General features: G+C 47.2%; 2 protein-coding genes across 2 annotated transcripts in view; one reads left to right on the top strand and one right to left on the bottom strand.

Annotated features, from left to right (window-relative positions):
- Positions 1-446: 446 nt before the first annotated feature.
- On the bottom strand, positions 447-2964 carry DNAJC30 (DnaJ heat shock protein family (Hsp40) member C30). The gene has a single exon (XM_069614791.1). The coding sequence runs from the start codon at positions 2737-2739 to the stop codon at positions 1492-1494; it is 1248 nt and encodes a 415-aa protein (XP_069470892.1). The 5' UTR covers positions 2740-2964; the 3' UTR covers positions 447-1491.
- Positions 2965-3278: 314 nt separating this feature from the next.
- TBL2 (transducin beta like 2) overlaps positions 3279-19505 on the top strand; it is a 199991-nt gene continuing 183764 nt past the window's right edge. Inside the window, exon 1 of the mRNA XM_069614790.1 lies at positions 3279-3513. Coding sequence (XP_069470891.1) covers positions 3378-3513 — 136 coding nt within the window. The 5' untranslated portion in view covers positions 3279-3377. The remainder of the gene's footprint in view (positions 3514-19505) is intronic.

The following is a 19505-nucleotide window of genomic DNA, read 5'->3' as shown; positions in this document are numbered from 1 at the left end:
TCACATACAGTGCCTGGTCTTGTAAAACATCTCTAGGCCATACAAAAGAATCGCTCAGAATTAGCTAGTCAACTGCAATAGAATATCTCTAATCCACAATAACCTTACTTCCTGCATATAACACATCAGCACTAGAAGTGATATCCATAAGACATCACACAAGACAACCATAGGAGCGCTCCCACATTCTACATCTTGGTCTCCTCCCTAGTGCACACATCACAGACAACAATATCATCCATGATGGACATGCTCGAAGCAGTATAAAGAGTTACATATTGCTACAACAGCCTACATGGACATCCTCCGGCCATAACTTCACATTGTTGAATGCACTCTTTCAATTTTCATACCATAAAGTATCAATAGCTCATGGTGGACAATCACAGCGGCCTGCAGCATGTCCTAGAAACCAGACTTACAGTAGGACAGTCCAAACCACCTGAAAAAAAGAGAACTTATGTTTTTATTGGCCAAAGACCGTAGCAAGTCGTCACAAAAATAATCTCAGAATACCACATATTGTAAGAGTCCCCCGGACCATTTAACGTATTTACAGCAGGTCGTAAAACTTGCACCCACCATTAATGAATGCTAAACTCTTGTAAAGTAAGAAATGGTGTGGTGTACGAATTGTGGTGGCAAGTGACTTATCCCTGGCTAGCACCTTTTATCCCTGATGTATAGTCATGTAACTTTGGTAAGAGCACGGCAGTGAGTGGTAACGGCATTTACAACTCCTTCACCCCCATTATGAATGTCAGCATTCCCTAGCAATACTCTGCTCCATTACCATTTTGCCTGAGGTCTATTAAATATATGTTTAAATACTTAATGTAAAATATTTAGAGCAGTCTGTACTGCAAGGGAAACACAAAGCTGGATTGTCTTCAAAATGTATGCATCAAAAACCCACAGCACTAACTGGGAAACCAAGATCTGAAGGGGGAAATCAAGGTCTCACTAAAGGAAAAAAAGTGTCTTTAAAAGCACATATACTGTATTCACTGTACGTGCCTAAAATCTTCATACAGTTTGCAGGTATGCTGCAAAGCCTTCTCTTCAAAAGGTCAAATGTAAGCTACTTGGTCAGTTCGGTCAATGTCTTAAACTCCTAAATAAAATAGTCCAGGTGGGAAGAGGAGGGCATGTTTTGCGCTCAAAATTGCAGCCGAAGAGGGGAACAACATTCCTAGTTGGTGGGTGAAAGTTCATGCTGTGCATCCTTTGGGGGTGAGGATGGACCTTGATTCTTCCAGAACCGACGGTACAAAAAGGGGAGACAAAATCTAAAGTTAAGCAGCATTTTACAAACTAGGAGACTGGAATCCCTTTAGGTTGTGTACTATGGAACTAATTACATGTTGACAAACACCAATATAGACCACACAACAATCTGCTTGTAAGGCACAATTTATGATGGAAATGAACAGATGTATTAACGTCTTGCAAGAAGATCTTTCCCCTATCAGCCTGAGCAGCAACAGGATTTTAGTTGACGTTGAAAAAAATGATGATGGCTGCACAAAGAAACATTATAGCAGATATATCCGTTAGTTTAGAAAGCTGCCATTTTTCATTTAGTTTCTGCCGTTTCAGTCGCTGCTGCTCACGCATCCACCTCATTAAACGCTCACGTTCTAGTTGTTCTCCATAGTGAGCTCGATAAAACTCATCAAAGTCGAAAACTGGCTTGCTTGGACTGTAATGGGAGGAAGATGTGGTCTGTGCTCTTTTGGCCATTGCAGGTCCTTCCTTGCGCTCTGAGGGTTTACCAGCACTTCTTACATCCTCCAAACTCAGGATTCCACGGTCGTATTTTTTGCGCAAAGTGACGCTACCCAGGATGTGGTAGGCTTCAGTGATTTCACTAAAGCGATCTGCCGACTGCCGGTTGCCAGAGTTGCGGTCTGGGTGGTAGAGGAACGACTGCCGGTAATATGCAGTCTTGATCTCGGACTGCGTTGCAGAGCCAGCAACACCCAGGATGTCATAATAGGCAGTGTGGCTCCGAAAAAGTGGAGCTTTATGGGAGCCATTGTTCCATCCTCGGCTACTATTTGTGGAGTACACCCTGTTGAACGATATCTGGTGAACAACACATGGGAACAGGGCTATCGTGCTAGGAGAAGCTCGCAAGTACTTGCAGGGAATCGTGGTACATTCTTTGAAAGCTGCACTTGGATTCGTGTAAGGCGTTCCATTGACAGCAGCATCCCGAGGCGTCTGTGCTGAGTCCTTGTCTACTTTGGCTGTGGTAAGGCTTTGCAAAGATGACGGCATTACGAAGCAGCAGTAATAGTCTGTGGTAGTATCCCACGGCCAACCAAACATGCTTAATAACTCTTGCTCCTGCTTCCCCATCGATCCCCTCTGACCTCCACCGAGACTAGGGGCATTGTCTCTGAAGCGCCCGTTTGCGAGTTCCAAGAACACTGCATGTTGCCTTACGCTCTTTACCGGGTACCTCTGAGCATTTTTCTCTAGCCCTCGACCAACATCCTGCTGTGCCAAAATCCATTCTCGCTTGACACCTGCTTGTTGGTTTGTGGACCTTCCTTCAAGTTTCAAAGGCAGGTGCTCGTATCCCTTGACACAGATCTGCTTCGAGGACGTCCCCACCAGCTTCACATTTTTCAGGCCTGCTTCTCCGCTGTGTTGGCCCCCGGGCCATCCACCGTTTACAGCCCGGCCCCAATATGCCGGGCCGGACACCACCCTACGGCCGACCTCCGCCATCCTTGATGGATGGGAGGGAGGGCGGTGTTAGCAAGCGGAACAAACCGCCTACCTAAGCAAATCAGAGTGAGTCATTCCTGCCCTGAAGGACATCCAATCAGAAAGTGAGAAGCGAGGTCTCATTAAAAGACGGCCGTAAGATCCAATGACGGCTCCCCTCCGAAAAATGACATGAGACAAGACGAAGTCAGACTCCGGAACAGCTTCGTTGCTCCGCGAAAATCACAATGATGGCGTACAAAGTCACGTGACGAAGAGTGGGCGGGCCGTTGCTATGGTCCGTTTCTCGGATAGGAACTAGTCGCTGCCAATTCCAAACTGGCAGTCTGGAGTGCCATTAATGGCTTATCTCAAAACACTAGAATGTGCAAGAAACTTGGTATGAGAGTTGGTGGGATACATGCATTACATTAAATACAATGACAACGGGCGGGGCTAAAATATTCTAGAATGTATCAGCATGGCGACTACGGGAGGCCAGATGCAATTCTGCATGCGCGGTCTAGTGGTTAAGCACACAACCTACCCCAACGCACGCGCTCGTCACGCCTTCCTAGTGGGGTACGTGCCCTTCCTCCCCACCCCTCCCTGTTCATGCAGAACCTTAGCGGCCTGGGCTTCTTTTCTCAGAAAAAAACATGGAAGGGGCGGCGCTCGTGGCGGTGTCGCTGCTGCTAGGACTTCTAGTGCTGGCAGCACTGCTGGCGTTGGTGACAGCCGGTGGGAGGAAGAAAGAGGGTACCGAGGAAGTGCCGGTGCCCAGCAATTCAGAAGGTGAGCTGTAGCCACGGGGTAACGTGGTTGTCGACAGAGGGCGCGCTGTAGTTTGAGCTTGGTTCTATGAACCGATCGGCAATGTATAAGCGAAGGGGACTGAAGTTAAGTGCAAGTGTGGAATTAAGTGACAGCGCAACCGCTAGGTAAAAAGAGGTAGTGCATGGTATCCAGAGTCCATGCAACGTGTACACTGAGGGCAGATAAAAGCTATCTGCTATATCCGACTAAAATAAGAGGGTAACGATTTGGCACCGGCACTTTCAATATAGGAAACCATAAGTATGTGTTACCATAGCTGCTGTTCCTTCAGATTATTTGTTCTAATGCCCAATGTCTGCAGGATGTATCTTTGTCATAATCGATGTGTATTGCACTCTGCAACCGCCCCCAGCATAGCATCCTACACCCACCTAACACACGTTGTAGTATCATTTATTTCCCTTAATCTGCTACTCACAATGGATTTAGTCAGGAGTGACACAGGATAAACTTCACTGAAGCATGCACTACATAAATTGTCACTATTAACAGTACATCGCAACCCAGTAATGTGTTAATGTTTCACGGGTGATTCTCTTTGTGTAGTGTACACCTAAAAGAATATTTTCTAGGCGACACTAATTTTGTCAGCGTAGGTAACTAAGACATCGTGATATAAAGTGGTTGGAGCAGGATTACATGCTTCGGTCACGTTGATATCCTAGGATTTTAGCTCACATTTCTTGTTTCTAATTGCGCCCGTTCACTATTTCTCCTCCTACACAAACTTTAGTTTTAAATCAACATACAATGCTTTCTGCACTATTGTCCTTTAAAAAGCGCACTTTCAAAGCACCAAACCAGATAGATATATTTATACACTCCATTTTGAGAGGAGGAATATCTGAAAAAAAGGCAATTTAGTGAAGTATAATAAGTAAAATGCATTTTACATCATTCTTCACAGTACAATGTGAAATGCAAAGAGAAACTGTATGTATTCAATTCAGCAAACTACTGATTTACCCGACGAACGTGGTGAAAAAACATACTTCTACAAATCATTTAGGTGGGTGATCTCCAGGTCAAAGATTCAAATCTTAGGATGGCGGACATGGTGTTTAATTCTTCTGAGGTCAATAACACAATTCAGAAGTAATCATAACCCCTATTCATGACTTGTATCGAAAACAAAACTTGTGGTGTGTTTTTCTGCCACTACACTCCTGCAAAAGGCTTCTTTCCCACAAACTTCAATTTGCAAGATCCCAATGTTCATAGGGAAACCAAGACTGGCGAATCGGTCTACTGGGTTACAAACTACTGCAAGCGGCATATCGTAGCTGGAAACTTTAGGGGTGTAATTCTAACATTTCTCAACTAAGAATGTGGGAAAGCAGTATATATTGCAGCATTTAGCTGTATAAGTAGTCTTCTTGCAAAGTTGCTTCTATTTAAGACCAATGATGTGGACATATAACTGGCTACACTTATTTAACTACTTCATTTATACTAATTCCTGGAAATTATACCAAATTATATATAGTTACTGTATTGTCTAATGGTCGATGTGAGATTTTCTGCCAATCTCCTTTTTATGTATTTCCTCTGTAAGGTGGTTGTGATCTAGAGTTCTATATTCCCTCATACCATGCCACTGGCCTTTGCATTCTTGTACCTGTATGGCACCACAATGCAAAGAAAAACAAAAATCTATGCTGGTTCATTGGTCTTGAGTTGTCTGTATTATTTGCATGTCAAGGTGCAGAGCACAATTGAAAGGATGGTTGTGTAGCAGGCTAACCTATTTTATTTTTAAGGCACTGTGTGACAATCACTCTTCATGGCATAGAGATCTAAATCAGGTCTCTAAATGTGCCCTATGTCTGGTGTGAGTGGTGCATCCTGTTCTGTGTTTCTATTGTAGAGGAGTGTGGCTGGAGCAAAGAGAACAATGGATTGCTGCACTGTTCCCCATAGGCGTTGCTCAAAGCGCCCTAAGTATGATACAAATGGGAAAAGGGGGGGGCTGTTGGGGAACCCTGTCGTTCCTGGTGCTGGATTCATTAGGCTGTTGCGTGTAGCGCCATTCAAGTCATGCCACTGATATCTGTGATGCAGTGTTTTATTTAATACGTATGGACAAGCATAGTTTATCCATGAACCAAAGCCAACATGTGTTTCAACCTTTAAAGGTCTTTATCAAGGTTATGTAAACGAGGATAGTAGGGGAAACAATTGTGTTCAGTGGCGACAAGTGAATGAGCGTGAAGGTGATGCGACAGTGTTTTTAGTGCACAATGAGGCGAAAAATAATTGTATGGCATTAATGCCCTTTTCTACGGTGACCATATTTACAACATGTTTGGCATATTTGCATCAAAATGAAAGTAGACCAGTCGTTATTGTAGGCTCTTCAAGCACTTAAAACCCTAAGGCAGAAGAGCAAAATTGCGATCAAAGAAGCAGACGAAGGCGGTAACATGGTCATACTGGACAGAGCAGACTACATTGAAATAGCCACAATACACCTTACAACACCCTGCTGCTATGGGCGCCTCAACACAAACCCAAGTTCCCTCATTGAGATACAAGCTAAAGAACTTGTGGATAAATGGCACAAACGAGGTTTGCTAATGGATGATGAAAAAAGATTTCTTAAAACAGATCACCCTAGAATGCTATTTATTTCTTGCCGAAGATACACAATGAATACGAAAGAATCCTCGAAGGGAGACCCATACTAAGTGCAGTAGGCTGGGCCAACGAGCCATTCGCTAAATACATCAACAATATACTCACACCAGAATGAGCGAAAATACTATCTCCCTTACACAGGGTCCCTCGAATATACATCGACCACAGTAAGAACAAGAATCTTCATAGTACTTATCTACATACTTAATACTCAGAACCTTGTCTAATCCTCCTTTCTCTTGCTCCTTGGTGCTGCGACCCGCCCCTCTCTCATGGGGTATTCTACAACTGCAATTGCACATGGGGTCTACATTAATGACTGTTATCTACCTTAATTGTGATGCAAACATGTTGTAAATACGGTCACCGTACAAATGGGCATTAATGCCATCCAATTATTTATTTTTCCCCTCATTGTGTACCAAAAACACAGTCGCACCACATCACCCTCAGGCTCATTCACTTGTCACCACTGAATACAATTGTTTTACGACTATGCTTGTTTACATAGCCTTGATAAATAACTTTTTGGGTCCAAACATGTGGTGGCTTTGTTCATGGATAAAATATGAGTGTCCATACTTATGAAATAATAAAAAACCACTGCACTACATATATAGGTGGCATGACTTATCATTGAATGAGTTATTCACAGAGCATAACGATTCCAGCACCAGGAACGACAGGGTTCTCCATCCCCCACACCTTTCCACTGTGTGTTTCTATGCATTATGGTCCTCATCATTGCATTTCCGTTTCAAACAAGGAGCTGCCAGTGACAAAATTCAAGACAGGGAAGTCAGACTGGATGCACTAATCGGATTAGACACTGGGACAACTTTAGCGGTTTTAGTCTTCTCTGGGTTGGTTGAACAATGAAAAAGGTATGCTACTTGTATTGATTATCGGAAACAGACATACAGCATGTTTTTCATTATATCAATATGTGCAATTTCGAAAGAAAAATAATACAGCTTTGATTTGTCAAACAAATATTTAAAAGTATTTTTTCTCATAGTTTCTTTATCAAATTAGCCAACCGGGTGCTTTGAGCTGTGGTGGGTCTCTCGCTTTAAAATGCATATGGCCCATCAGTTAACCATCCCACGATGTTCACTTTTCCTGAAGATTTAGAATTGTTGACATGAGTTGGTAGCTGGAGAAGAACGCGCCTCATGATCCAGTTCCTATTCATTGCTGCCTGATAGACGGCCATTATCTGAAAATCAGTTCATCACAGCTGGTGACTGGTTTGCTGTCTTTTTTTAATGGAACACCCCAGTGACCCCTTCCCTCCCTTTGTCTGTCTGTTTTTGTTGTTTTTTCTTTTGGGGAGATGCTTGCTGTTCTTCCTTTTTTTATTTATTTTTTTTCCTTTTTTTTTTTTTTTTAATTTTATTTTTTGACGGCAGAGGTTTACAAAGCACGCACGAAAGGCAACAAGTAAACATAGTCACAACATGGAGCAGCACATTAGATAGCATCAACAGGCACAGCTTATACAACAGAGCATCTCATGAGAAGGGAGGATATTGGGTCTCACAATGTAGGGCGTATGTCCCGGCCGAGCAGGGGACAGTCCAGGCTCTGGTGCATCCTTGCTCCGTCTGTTGAGATATGCATTAAACTCAGCCCAGATGTTCTTGGGGCGGGAGTGGGCAGGAAGTGTGGTCAGGTATTCCTCCTCACAATTCCGTGACCAAGTGAGCAGGCAGAGCCATTTTTGAAAGGCGGGGGGTAGGGGCTTTTCCAGCTCTGGAGAATACACTTTTTGGCAATCATACAGCTTACATTTAGAAATTTAGCCAGGCGTCTAGTTTCAGCAGTTTTCCAAACCCCAAACAAAATTGCCAGGGGATCGGGGTCAATCTCAGCTTCAATTATTGTGGTGAGTGTTTCTAAAATGCTATGCTTTCCCAGAAGTCGGATAACCCGCTACAAGTCCAGAACATATATGTAGGTGATCTGCCTCTTCTGCACTACAACGAGGGCATGGTTGCACCGTGGTGCGGGTAAACCTCGAGGTCCAGTGTGGGGTGTAGTAGAGCCGGTTTAGAAGCTTATACTGTATAGCGCCATGGCGGAAATTGAGGGAGAGCTTTTGAGTGTGCAGGCACATTGTCCCCCAGGCCTCATTGGATATTTCTAGACCCAGTTCATTTTCCCATTTATCGCGCGCCCTGAGAGATGGAGTCGTGGAAGTGTCCTGTAGGATCTTGTATAGTGAGGAGACGACGCCGCGGGCGCCGCCAGAGTTAGCAATGTAGGCGATCGCCGGATTATCTGGGGTCTCATCTGGAAATGAGGGCCATCTAGTGCGAAATGCAGCCCGGAGTCTGTAATATTGGAGGGTCTCTAAGGTGGATCTGGTATGCCCTTGTCTCCATGTCTGGGGATCAATGAACCTACCGTCAGGGTAGAAGTCAGATAGCGCCTGGTATCCCAACGCCCCCCAGTGACGGGCCAAGGCTGTGTCATGTGTGAGTTCCAGGCCGGGGAAGGCCCACACCGGGAGCCATTTATAGTATGGGAAGGGCTCAGCTGTTGGATATAGTACGCGTGTCCAGGCTTGAATGGTCGCCTTGATTGGGTCAATGGAAGAGTCAGGTGCATAGTGACGGTGCAATATAAGAGACATGATGTTGGTATCAGCGGCTGCAAGTTGCTCCAGCTTGACGTGCGGTGGCACTGGGGAACCAGGGTACCAGTGAGTGGCGTGTTGGGCTTGGGCCGCAGTCCAGTAAAGTGTTAAATCCCCGGGGCTGTGAATCCCCTTTGTTTATATGGAAGCACCATGTCCGACCACTTCTTGCGCACTGCACCGGAGTGCCATAGGAACTGTGCGCAAAGTGTGTGTAGTTTAGCGAAGTATTCCCTCCCCGGCCATATAGGTATGTTGCTAAATGTGTAAAGGAGCTTGGGGAGCAGAATCATTTTAATGAGGGAGAGCCAGCCGGTCATGGACAACGGGAGAGAGCGCCACCGCACTACTTTGGCCTCAACTATTTGTGCCACGGCAGCGTAGTTACCGGCAAGTAGGGCGGATTTGGTCAGGCATATCTGCACTCCCAGATATTTGATACCATCCGGAGACCAGCGCAGAGGGTATTCCGTGGTGGGTTTTTGGGTAGAGTTAGTGAGTGGGAAGATTTCAGATTTTGAATAGTTGATGGTGAATCCCGAGTGCGTACCGATGTGGGTGATATCTCTTAATATGGGGTCGAGGTGAGTTGTTGGCTCTCTGATGTATAGCAAAACGTCGTCCGCATATAAGGATATGATTTCGTGGTCGTCTTTCAGCCTTATACCTTTGCGAGCGTGGCGTGCGCGGACGTAGTCTGCCATCGGCTCTATTGCCAGCGCGAAGAGAATCGGGGAGAAGGGACATCCTTGACGGGTGCCCCTGGAGAGTGCGAACAGGTCTGACGTCAGTGAGTTAGCTCTTACCCGCGCTACTGGTGAGGTGTATAGTAGTTTGATGTACCCAATCATGTTTGGGCTAATGCCCATTGTCTCAAGCACCAGCCACATGTATTTCCAGGAGACCATGTCAAAGGCCTTCTGGGCATCAAGGGTGACTGCAACTGCCTGGACGCCCTGATCAATGCGGGACATAACATTAAACAGTCTCCTGATATTGTGGGAGGTGGACCTACCAGGGGCAAAGCCCGCCTGATCTTCGTGGACCAAATATGGCATGATGGGCAGAAAGCGGTTCGCTATGATCTTTGCAAAGATTTTTGTGTCGAGATTCATGAGGGAAAGAGGCCTATAAAACCTGCATTCGTCGTCCGGTTTGCCAGGCTTGAGCAAGACCGTGATGACAGCTTCACGCATGGAGGGGGGGGGGGAGGATGGAATCACGGAGCGTCTCAAGCAGTTTGGGGGCCAGTATGGCGACGTGCTCCTGGTAGAATTCAGTGGTAAGACAATCCGGGCCCGGCGCCTTGCCTTTGGGCAAGTCCGAAATGGCCATCACCACTTCGTCTAGCGTGATAGGGGAGTCAAGCTGGTCCCGGGTGGAAAGGGAGATCTCAGTATTGGGGATCTGGGCAACCAATTCACGTATGTGTTGTTCAGTGTGTTCGGCTGGTTGGGAGTAGAGGGACCTGTAGAACTCTGCAAATATATCTAGAATGTGCTGGTCCGCCCACTGCAAGTTGCCAGAGCGGTTTTTGATAGAGGTGATCTGGGTCCGGCCAGACTCCCTCCCCACCAGTGCAGCTAGTGTTTTCCCCGGCCTGTTGCCCTCGCTATATTTCCTGGCGGCCTGGGGGCGGCTGAAGTACTGAATCTCATTGACAGCCAACTTATTGTATGCCTGAAGTTCGTCGCTGACTTGGGCGAGTATAGCGGGGTCAGCACCTGTGGGGCATTGCAGCTTCAGTTTAGCCTCGGAACGGTCAAGGGCGGCCCTGATTGCTTTGAGGACCCCTGCCTCACGGGAGATAGCCATACCCCTAATGTATACTTTGAAGGCCTCCCACCGAACCGCAGCAGATGTACCCTGAAGGGAGTTGTGCTCGAAGAAGGATTCAATGTCTGCCAGGATTTCGGCCTTGAACACTATGTCTTTAAGAGCCTCAGACTTGAAGCGCCAGGTGCTGAACGTCGGAGAGGGCGTGCCCAGCCTCACGGATAGTGTAATCGGGGCATGGTCTGAGAATGTACAGGGTAAGATCCAGGACCCCTCCACCCTGCCCATGGTTTCACTAGACACCAGGAACAGGTCGATCCTGGATGAACTGTCATGGACGGTAGAATAGTAAGTGTACTCCCGACGCTGGGTGTTCAGTGTCCTCCAGACATTGCACATGTTAAGCGTCTGCATGTGGCCGTGCAGCACTAGACAGGGCTCGAGTGGCAGTGCCAGTTCTGTCCAGAACAGTGTCCAATATAAGATTCAAATCTTCCCCCCATATGATCTGGATTCCCACGTACCCCAGCAGTATGGCAGCCACAGCATCAAAGAACTCGGGGGAGTCCACGTTGGGGGAGTCCACGTTAGGGCAGTAGGTATTGACAAGTAGATATTCCCTATTGACCAGTGCACAGTGCAGTATGACATAGCGTCCTTGAGGGTCTACATATTTTTTGTGGAGTATAAATTTAATGGACTTATGGATCATTGTAAGGACACCCCTGGATTGGGAGGAGTAGGAAGTGAATGCTCTGGCCTGGCCCCAAGCTGGGGCCATGGTACTCGGAATGTGACCATTGGAGTGAGTTTCTTGTAGAAATAGTACCTTGCAGCTGTGCCTGTTAGCAAAGGCCATTATCTCACGAGCTTTGGTGTTATTACTTAGCCCCGGACATTTCAGGACATTATAACGGCGGACATTTCAAAAGCAGGTGTCTAGACCCATGGTGCACGTGTCAGTGGACATCCCAGGTCCAAAAATGGTGTGCCCTCCCAGACTCTGGGTCAATAGTAAGCACTCGCTCCTTCTGCGCATGCGCCGCAAAACCTCGAATGCCTTTTTTTTTTTTGGTAACACCCCGTTCCCTCCCGCCACCCTCACCACCAACCCAAGATCAACAGTGTAACCATCACCCTCCCCAACCTGTACGCAGCTGAACCGTCCCCAACTTGTCCCAGTCTGCACAGAAGCCCAACTGGGGCTAACCCACGACAAAGGAGCATACAAGAAAATTGCAATCGCAGTGGGGTGCGCTGTTGCCGTGCACGAGCACGCTTTGAGCCAATAGACTCTGTTACCAAACGAGCAGTGTAGGCGGTCATATAGTACCCATCCCTGCTTTTCTAAGTGAGAACAAGGATCTGTAAATGGACCATAGTGGTCCTGCCGTCCAGCAGGTAGGTTTAGCAGTTAATCAATGTCCGTCCCCGCAGCCGCAGATGAGAAACAAAGGCCCACCATCAGAAAATAAGTGGCTTGCATCTTGAACAACCACAGGTTATAAGGGTGATCGGGTAGGTGGGCCGACAGTGCCCCAGCTCCCAGATGCATATGCATATGTGGAGTGCCAAGTGGCATATACACAGTGGAGCAATGCACCAGGGCGGGCTCAAAGGCGGGGCGGGCCATGGATACGAACAATAATCAATAGGAATTGAGCAACAAGTAAACTTTAACGGTTAGCCTTAACCTTTAGGTGACATAGAAAGCAGAGAGATTCAGTCGTTGCCCCTGATGTCGACAGCCAGAGGTTGAAGGGGTATGTGTGCTTCAATGAAGTTCACAGCCTCAGTCGGGACCGTAAAGAAGTAGTTTGTTGTTGAACGTGAACTTCAAGCGTGCAGGGAATAGTATGGCGTAGGGGATGTTCCTCTCTCTGAGGAGTTTCTTCACTCCGAGAAATTGACGGCGTTCCAGCTGCACTCGAGTAGAGAAGTCAGGGAAAATTCTGATCACCTGCGAGTCCAGTTTCAACCCCCCCCCTTTCTCGTGCAAGGCGAAGAATTAGATCTCGATCCTTGAAGCTCAAAATCTTCGCAATGATGGGCCTTGGGAAGTCTCCAGGTTTAGGCCGTGGTGGCAGCGCTCTGTGGGCCCTTTCAATGGTGAAGAAGGGGGACATGTCGGGATTGCCCAGTAGATCCTTCAGGAGGTCTTCTACCGCCAGTTCAAGTTGGCCCTTCAGAGCATTCTCAGGGACGCCGATAATACGTATATTATTTCTGCGTGATCTGGATTCGAGATCATCACATTTGGCCTTGACCACCTTCATGTCGGTGACCAGAGTGGACACAGTGCTCTGGAGTGCGGCTACATTGTCTTCGTTGGTCCCAATCCTGTTTTCAGCCTCCGTGATTCTCGATCCTTGCTGGCCTAGTTTGGCACTGAGTGATGCCACGTTGGCATTGATGTCGTCTAGCTTTTCGTGAAAGGAAGTGAAATTCCTAGCCATGGACTCGTCATCGTCGTCAGGTCTGTGGCAGGTGTTTCGGCAGGGGGCGTGACGTCAACTTGGTCACCAGATGTGTGAGCTGAGTCGGACCTCGGGGTGGCCTTGGCGAATTTATCCATGGCCCCGGTTCTGTTGGCAGATTTGGATCTGTTGGGCATTGTGAGGGACGATATTCGGGTGTGCAGCGCTCAGTATAGAGTCTTATACAGGTGTTTTACCACAGTAGGCCACGTGGTGAAGGATGGGTGGCCCCCATGTACACCCCAATTGAAGAGAAGCACCCCAGTGAAGCAGATCACCAGTCCAAGGAGCGACACCAGATTTTGGGTGGGGGCAGCGGGGCCGCCGGCCCAGATACCAGATGCAGGATGAGGAGGCACGGGCGAGATGGATATAGAGGTTAGGCAAGGGCGGCCGAGACGGAAGTGTTGAGGGTCCTGTGGTGCAGCCCAATGGGGGCCCGCACAGCGCTGATCTGCCAGTCAGATAGGGGGGGGGTCCCCACTACAAGGGCCCGGATGTGTGGTAAGGAGAAGGTGTGGGGCTCACCGCAAACCCCCCCCCAAAAGAGTGTCTGTAATATTATGGGTTTCTCAGTGCCAATGCCACCAGCAGGGACCGTAGCAATGTGCGGACGTGAACAGTTCGCCCCCTCAAGTCAGTAGTTGTCTTGGAAGTGCTGGGCAGCCCAGAAGCACAAGTTACTCAAGGCCCCTCTGGGGGCGAGGCCGTAACGTGGGCGCAGGTGAGGGCACTGCAGGAGGAGAGATCAAAGTTCATATGCCACACGGCACAGCCCAGGCCCCAGGCATGAGGCGCACATACAAATGAGGTGCGGAAGCCAGCCTGGGAAGGGGGTGGAAATTAATAAGAGCGAGCGTCGGGGGGGGGGGGGAATGGGGGGCGGGGTGGGTAGAAAGCACAGTAAGCGCCCCCCTCCAGCTCCTCACCTGCGGCGTCAATAATCGAAGTTCCAGTGTTGAGTGGGGAGGGGCATTCAAGGGGGCCACAGGGTCCCAATGAGAGGTGCGAGGAAGGAGGGCAGCCGCTCACCCCCGGACCGCCTCGCCAAGATGAAGCACGGCCGCCAGCCACGCGCTGCCCCCCCCCCCCCCCCAGGGGTCTGGGCGTCACGGCTGGGGTGAGGCGATCAAGCGGCAGCCCCCGGGATCCGGAGGGGCCCCCCCATGCAGGGCAGCACACGGTCGCGGATGGCATGACGCGACACCGGAGAGCAGCATCTTCACGTGGACCGGAGCGGGCCCAAGCTAAGCCGCACACGGAGAAGGAGAACAGCCTTGATGTGTGTGAGGGGCTCAGATTTTCCCCCAAGGTGGGTGCATATGCAGCACCAGTTGTCCGTCACCCACAAGGCGGCCCCGACCCCTGCAGCTGCTCCAGCTGGCGGCAGATGTCACGTATGCAGCAGCGCGGCAGGCCGGGCCGCAGTTCACAGCAGGCTGGGGAGGGCCGAGGCGGACAAGCTCAGCAGGGCAGCTGGGTACAGGGGGGGATAGCAGTCGCTTCATGCAGCCCCCGGCCACAGGCAGCAGAGCGCGTCGCCAGGGAGCAGCACACCAGTGGGCACGCGGTGTCCTCACATGGCCCGGAGAGGGCCCGAACCAAGCCACACACAGAGGAGTAGGAGAGCAGCTCCAACGTGGCTGTGGGGCTCCGATTTCTTCTGGATTAGGTGTATATGCAGGGAGACGGGTGCAGTTGCCAGCTCGTGCTGTGAACCGCTGATGTTGGCGGATACAACGGCTGGGCACGGAGCTTCAGAGCTAAGCAGCCATTTTCCAGGCTGCTCAGCAGCGCCCCCCGCTGTTCTTCCTTTTTGCCCCCTTCTTTTGCCACAACCGGAGCGCCTCTGGTCTTTGGATTTACTATTTGTTCATTGGGCTCTTCTAGGTCTTCAATGACGTGGCCATTTTGCCTCTAATGTAAGGCTACTTGCACATAGCCGATTTATCCCTGCTACCCGCACGCTTAACAGGCTCGCATCGGTTCCAAGCTTTTCCAGCCACTTTACCTGCTATCGATTAGTCGCATTACGCATTTTATGTGTGTACAAATATGTAAAATGTGCCGTTATGCTTGTTTCATGATTTTAAATTGTTATATCCAACCTAGCTTGTCTTTGGTTTGTATTGTATATCGCAGGGTTTTACGTTCCAATGAGCCATTACACTAGATGCACATCGTAAGGGATTGTTATTCTGGTTTTACCTTAGACACCAACGACGAGGGTTTTCTGTCGCCTCTTTCTTTGAACTGCGTTTTATTTATTTTTTTTCGCATTGTAGTTCCGCTCTGAGATTTGCACGGAGTGGCCAGTAAAGGAACTTTTTTTTGGTTTCCCCTTAATCACGTAAGTGGGAACGCGCGCGCCAGGGACAGCGTTTGCCCTGTGACCCAGTGGCTTAATAGTCTTGCGTCAGCACTTGCTCAGGCTGCGTGGACCTTTGGCGGGTGATGCGTAGGTTTGATCTTTGTCGGTTTGAAGTAGGCATGTGAGTTTTTCCATTAATCTCTCACCTCTCTTACAGTCTGTATTTTTCTATCTTTCTGTTTACAGAAATACGCTGTCTTTCAGACCTGTCATCTTACCCGGATGAATTTGCTTTTCTTAAGCAATGGCACCGGTGGCATGTCTTCCCATACATAACACACAAATTACATTGAATAAGCATTAACGCCATAACAAATGTGCTAAGTGACACTATTAATACTAGCTCTGTTGGATCACCGGCTATCTATAACCAGAACCATACGGTGAGGTGCGCTTTGTTAAACATGAGATACACGGTGGCTAATGCATCAGCTAATTTTGCCTTCATCTTTGATTTATTTATTTGTATAGCGCTTATCAAAGCGCTGTAACACAAAACAATGACAACACAAATAACAAGGGACTCAATGTCTTTAATGAATAAGTAAAGGGGTAACTAACACAGGCAGTGGAGCGTTTACGTGAATTAAAGATTAATCAAAAAGGGTTTTCAGCTTTTTCCTAAAAGAAAGGAGCGAAGAGTCCGATCTATAAATTGGCAGCTTGTTCCACAGTGCGGGAGAAAGCCATTGACAAGATCTGCCACCTGGTCTAGTCCGTTTGATGCGTTTGCTAAACACTAGCTGCTGAGAGCTGGAGCCTAATGCACTAGTAGGCTTGTACAATTTGAGGCGTTCTTTAAAATAATCGGGTGCTCTTTCATTTAGAGATTTTTGCGTAAGGGTTAGTGTTTTGAATGTAATCCTCTGGCTGTTGGTAACTAATGGAGTTTCTTCAATACTGGCGTGATGTGATTTGAACACACCTGTCGGTACTGGATATTATTCTAGCTGCCACATTTTGTACAACGTGTAGACTAGCTATTGCATATGCTGGAGCCCCTAGCAGTAGGACATTTCCGTAATCTAACTTACTCCCAACTGTCGCTGTGGCGGTGATGGCAGCACTGGTATCAGTTAAATACCGCTTGTTCTGTTTCTAGCAAAACAGAGTAGGTTAGAGCAACCGCATGTAATAATGGCAGACACTGACAGTGGCAGGGGTACGCACCCTCGTGCTCATATGTGTTAAGGAAGATGTCCAAGGACTTAGTCTTTTTCATAACGGGCGTAGAGTGAGGGCCCATGGTCAAGGATTCATAGTTACTTCCCAGTTTCTTTGACAGACTTGGTATCCAACAACAGTAGTTCATTCTTCAAATTATTAAGACGGCGCCAGTTGTCTTTCATCCAAATGCTAATCATGTTGAATGTGCCATTAATCAGGAAGGTGTCCTCAGACTTGATACCAGACAACTTGAACAGCAGCTCTGAGTCGGCATCGTTTTGAAATAATAACAATTATATAGTGCTAGCTCACCGTGGGAATCAAAGCACTGTAATAACAGTTGATCATTACCCACTGCGTGGTTCTGAATTGATCGACCTCAGAAGGATGAAAGGCTGAGTTGGGCCCCGTCAGCAGGCTACGCAGAGATGTCAGTAACAAGCGCTCAGCTCGCTGTGCTATCTAACCGGCTCTAAATGTTATATTCTATTCAAGCAGTAAGTCATGAAGTGACATGTTTTTTTTTTAATTGTCTTTTGCTTAACAAACTGTTCCATCATAAATTACACACTGTTTACTTCCTCATTACATTTAAACTTAAACCAGTTCAACACATTAACCAAAAGCATGCATTGCTTACCACAAATGTTTAGTAGGTGACCCTGTAATTCTTCCTACTCGCACTCGCTCCCAGCTCCCTTTCCTTATTCTTGTCCCTCCATCCTACCCATCAATAATCCCAGCTTCACACGTCAGCCCATCGCAGGTCTCATGGAGGTTTGCCAAAAGGCAAGCTTAACAGTGAGTGCACAAGGGTATTCCATTCGGTCACGTTCTCTGCCATACAGTTGCCCCCGCCATTGACCAGCATCTCGGGTCATTCCACCAATATTGAATGCAGGGGGTCCTCTGGTGATTTTCAAGCAATAGCTATTCTTCTTTTTGCAAATACTCGGGCCAAGTCCAGCATTTAATTTTCTGGTTTTGCTGCTTTAGGTCACGGTATCATGCCTAGAAAGGCATACATTAGTTTACAAAAATGGATTGACAGACTTTGCTAACTGAAATGTTCTTGATTAGCAAACAAACCCACTTGATTAGCAATGTTATACCAATATTTTAAATGTCAATTTGTAGGCATAAAATTAGCATCAACTCGGCATTATTGTGTACCGTTGAATTATGAACATGAGCTGAACATGAGTGAGATGAGTCAAGCCTTGCAAATTCTTTAAAATGTAGCTAGACCTGCAGGTCGACTACTCAACTTAAAAATCTGATAGACTTTGCAAGCCTATGCCTGGATTAATGTCTGTCAAATGTAAAAGGTTAGCTGCATGAATGGACACATATAAATAAATATGATAAAGTCTCTGAAAACAGTTTGGCAGGCTCTCTCCTGCAGGTTCTAATATATAATGCAATTATAATCATAGAGCAAAGCGAGCTCTGGAGGCAAACTGCAGTGTATGGTATTGGAGTAGATCTGTTCATGTACAGACTGGGAGGTACTATTGATTACTACTTTGCATAAACACCTAGTTAGCTTTGTGCATTCATTGTGTTAGAGGAAAGAAAGTGAGCGACTTAAGAGTGGATGGTGTAGCAGGCAAAGAACTGGGCAAACTAGTTGGAATATTGTAATTTGCTGCCATCTCACTTTCCGGGTAGCCGGTAAGAAGCAACAGAGTGATAAGATTATCAAGCTCATGGGCTGAGCACCACTTGCACAAATGAATGCAACCACCAGGTCACAGAACTAGGGTTGTCATCAAAAGTATTTGGCTGTGTGATCATGTACATTGTCAAAGGTGTTCACTCGTCAATGTGATTCATCTTCATCAACAAAATGAAATGGTTTACGCTATGAGATTTAGATACACTAACCTAAAATTTACTGTAAAGCATGGAATCAGTGGAGTTTTATGTGCTCAATAAATACCATAATAATTTACAGTAGCAATACTGTAATTATGTAACAACTTATTTTTAGAAGCGGACTTGCATGAATGTCTTAAAAAAATAAAAACATGACAGTTGGCACATACTGCTCTTTGCCAGAGAGGATATATAGGTTAATAAAAGTATCATCCCAATTACCTCTGGTTTTCAATTATTTGAAAAAGAAAAAATAATTCTTGCCTAGCACTCCCCGCAGGCCTTTGACACTTGAAAGTGTAGGAGTTGAGTAATGCTTCTCTCTCTCTCTCTCTCTCTCTCTCTCTCTCTCTCTCTCTCTCTCTCTCTCTCTCTCTCTCTCTCTCTCTCTCTCTCTCTCTCTCTCTCTCAGCCTCTCTGAACTTGCAGTGAAAAGCGGGCGGAGAGAGCACTGAGCAAGAGAGGAAGGCAGGGTGAGATGTGCTTTCATTGAACAGGGTAACTTAAATAACACAAGTGTCAATGTAAATAGCAAACCTACAGAATTGCATAGCAAATTGCTATGCAACACTGCTGATTTTATGCCTTGCCTAGTAAACCAGCCTCTGGTGACCAATTCAATCTCGTGATGCCCCCTCTCTTCAGTTTGCACTCGATCTCCTTCTAGAACCTCCCAATCACAGAACAAGCCCAGAACATATGAAACATATTTGCCCCCTCTATTCCACATCTCGGATACCCCCTGTCTGTCGATCCGGGAAATTGAGATATAACATGTGGTGCCATTAATACTCTGTCCACTTAAATCTGGCATTTCTCAAAACTTTCCTCGGGTACAGCAACACCCTGGTCCACTCCTGCACTGTGAATTCCCTGCCCACATCAGTCTCCCTCTTATTCCCAACTGCAACAGCTGGCAGAGCAACCAACAGCCAGTGATACAACCGCGATACTCTGACCCTTTTTGGGCACATCATATAGTATCTACCTTTGGAAGTTCTGC

Source organism: Ambystoma mexicanum, chromosome 9 (assembly GCF_040938575.1).
Source record: "Ambystoma mexicanum isolate Mex_15411 chromosome 9, UKY_AmexF1_1, whole genome shotgun sequence".
NCBI classification, from domain to species: domain Eukaryota; kingdom Metazoa; phylum Chordata; class Amphibia; order Caudata; family Ambystomatidae; genus Ambystoma; species Ambystoma mexicanum.
This window is presented reverse-complemented; position numbering and strand designations above follow the sequence as displayed.

Bases quoted from the DNA above. Each gene is read 5' to 3' on its own strand.
- DNAJC30 (XM_069614791.1), bottom strand. From the start codon at position 2,739: ATGGCGGAGGTCGGCCGTAGGGTGGTGTCCGGCCCGGCATATTGGGGC.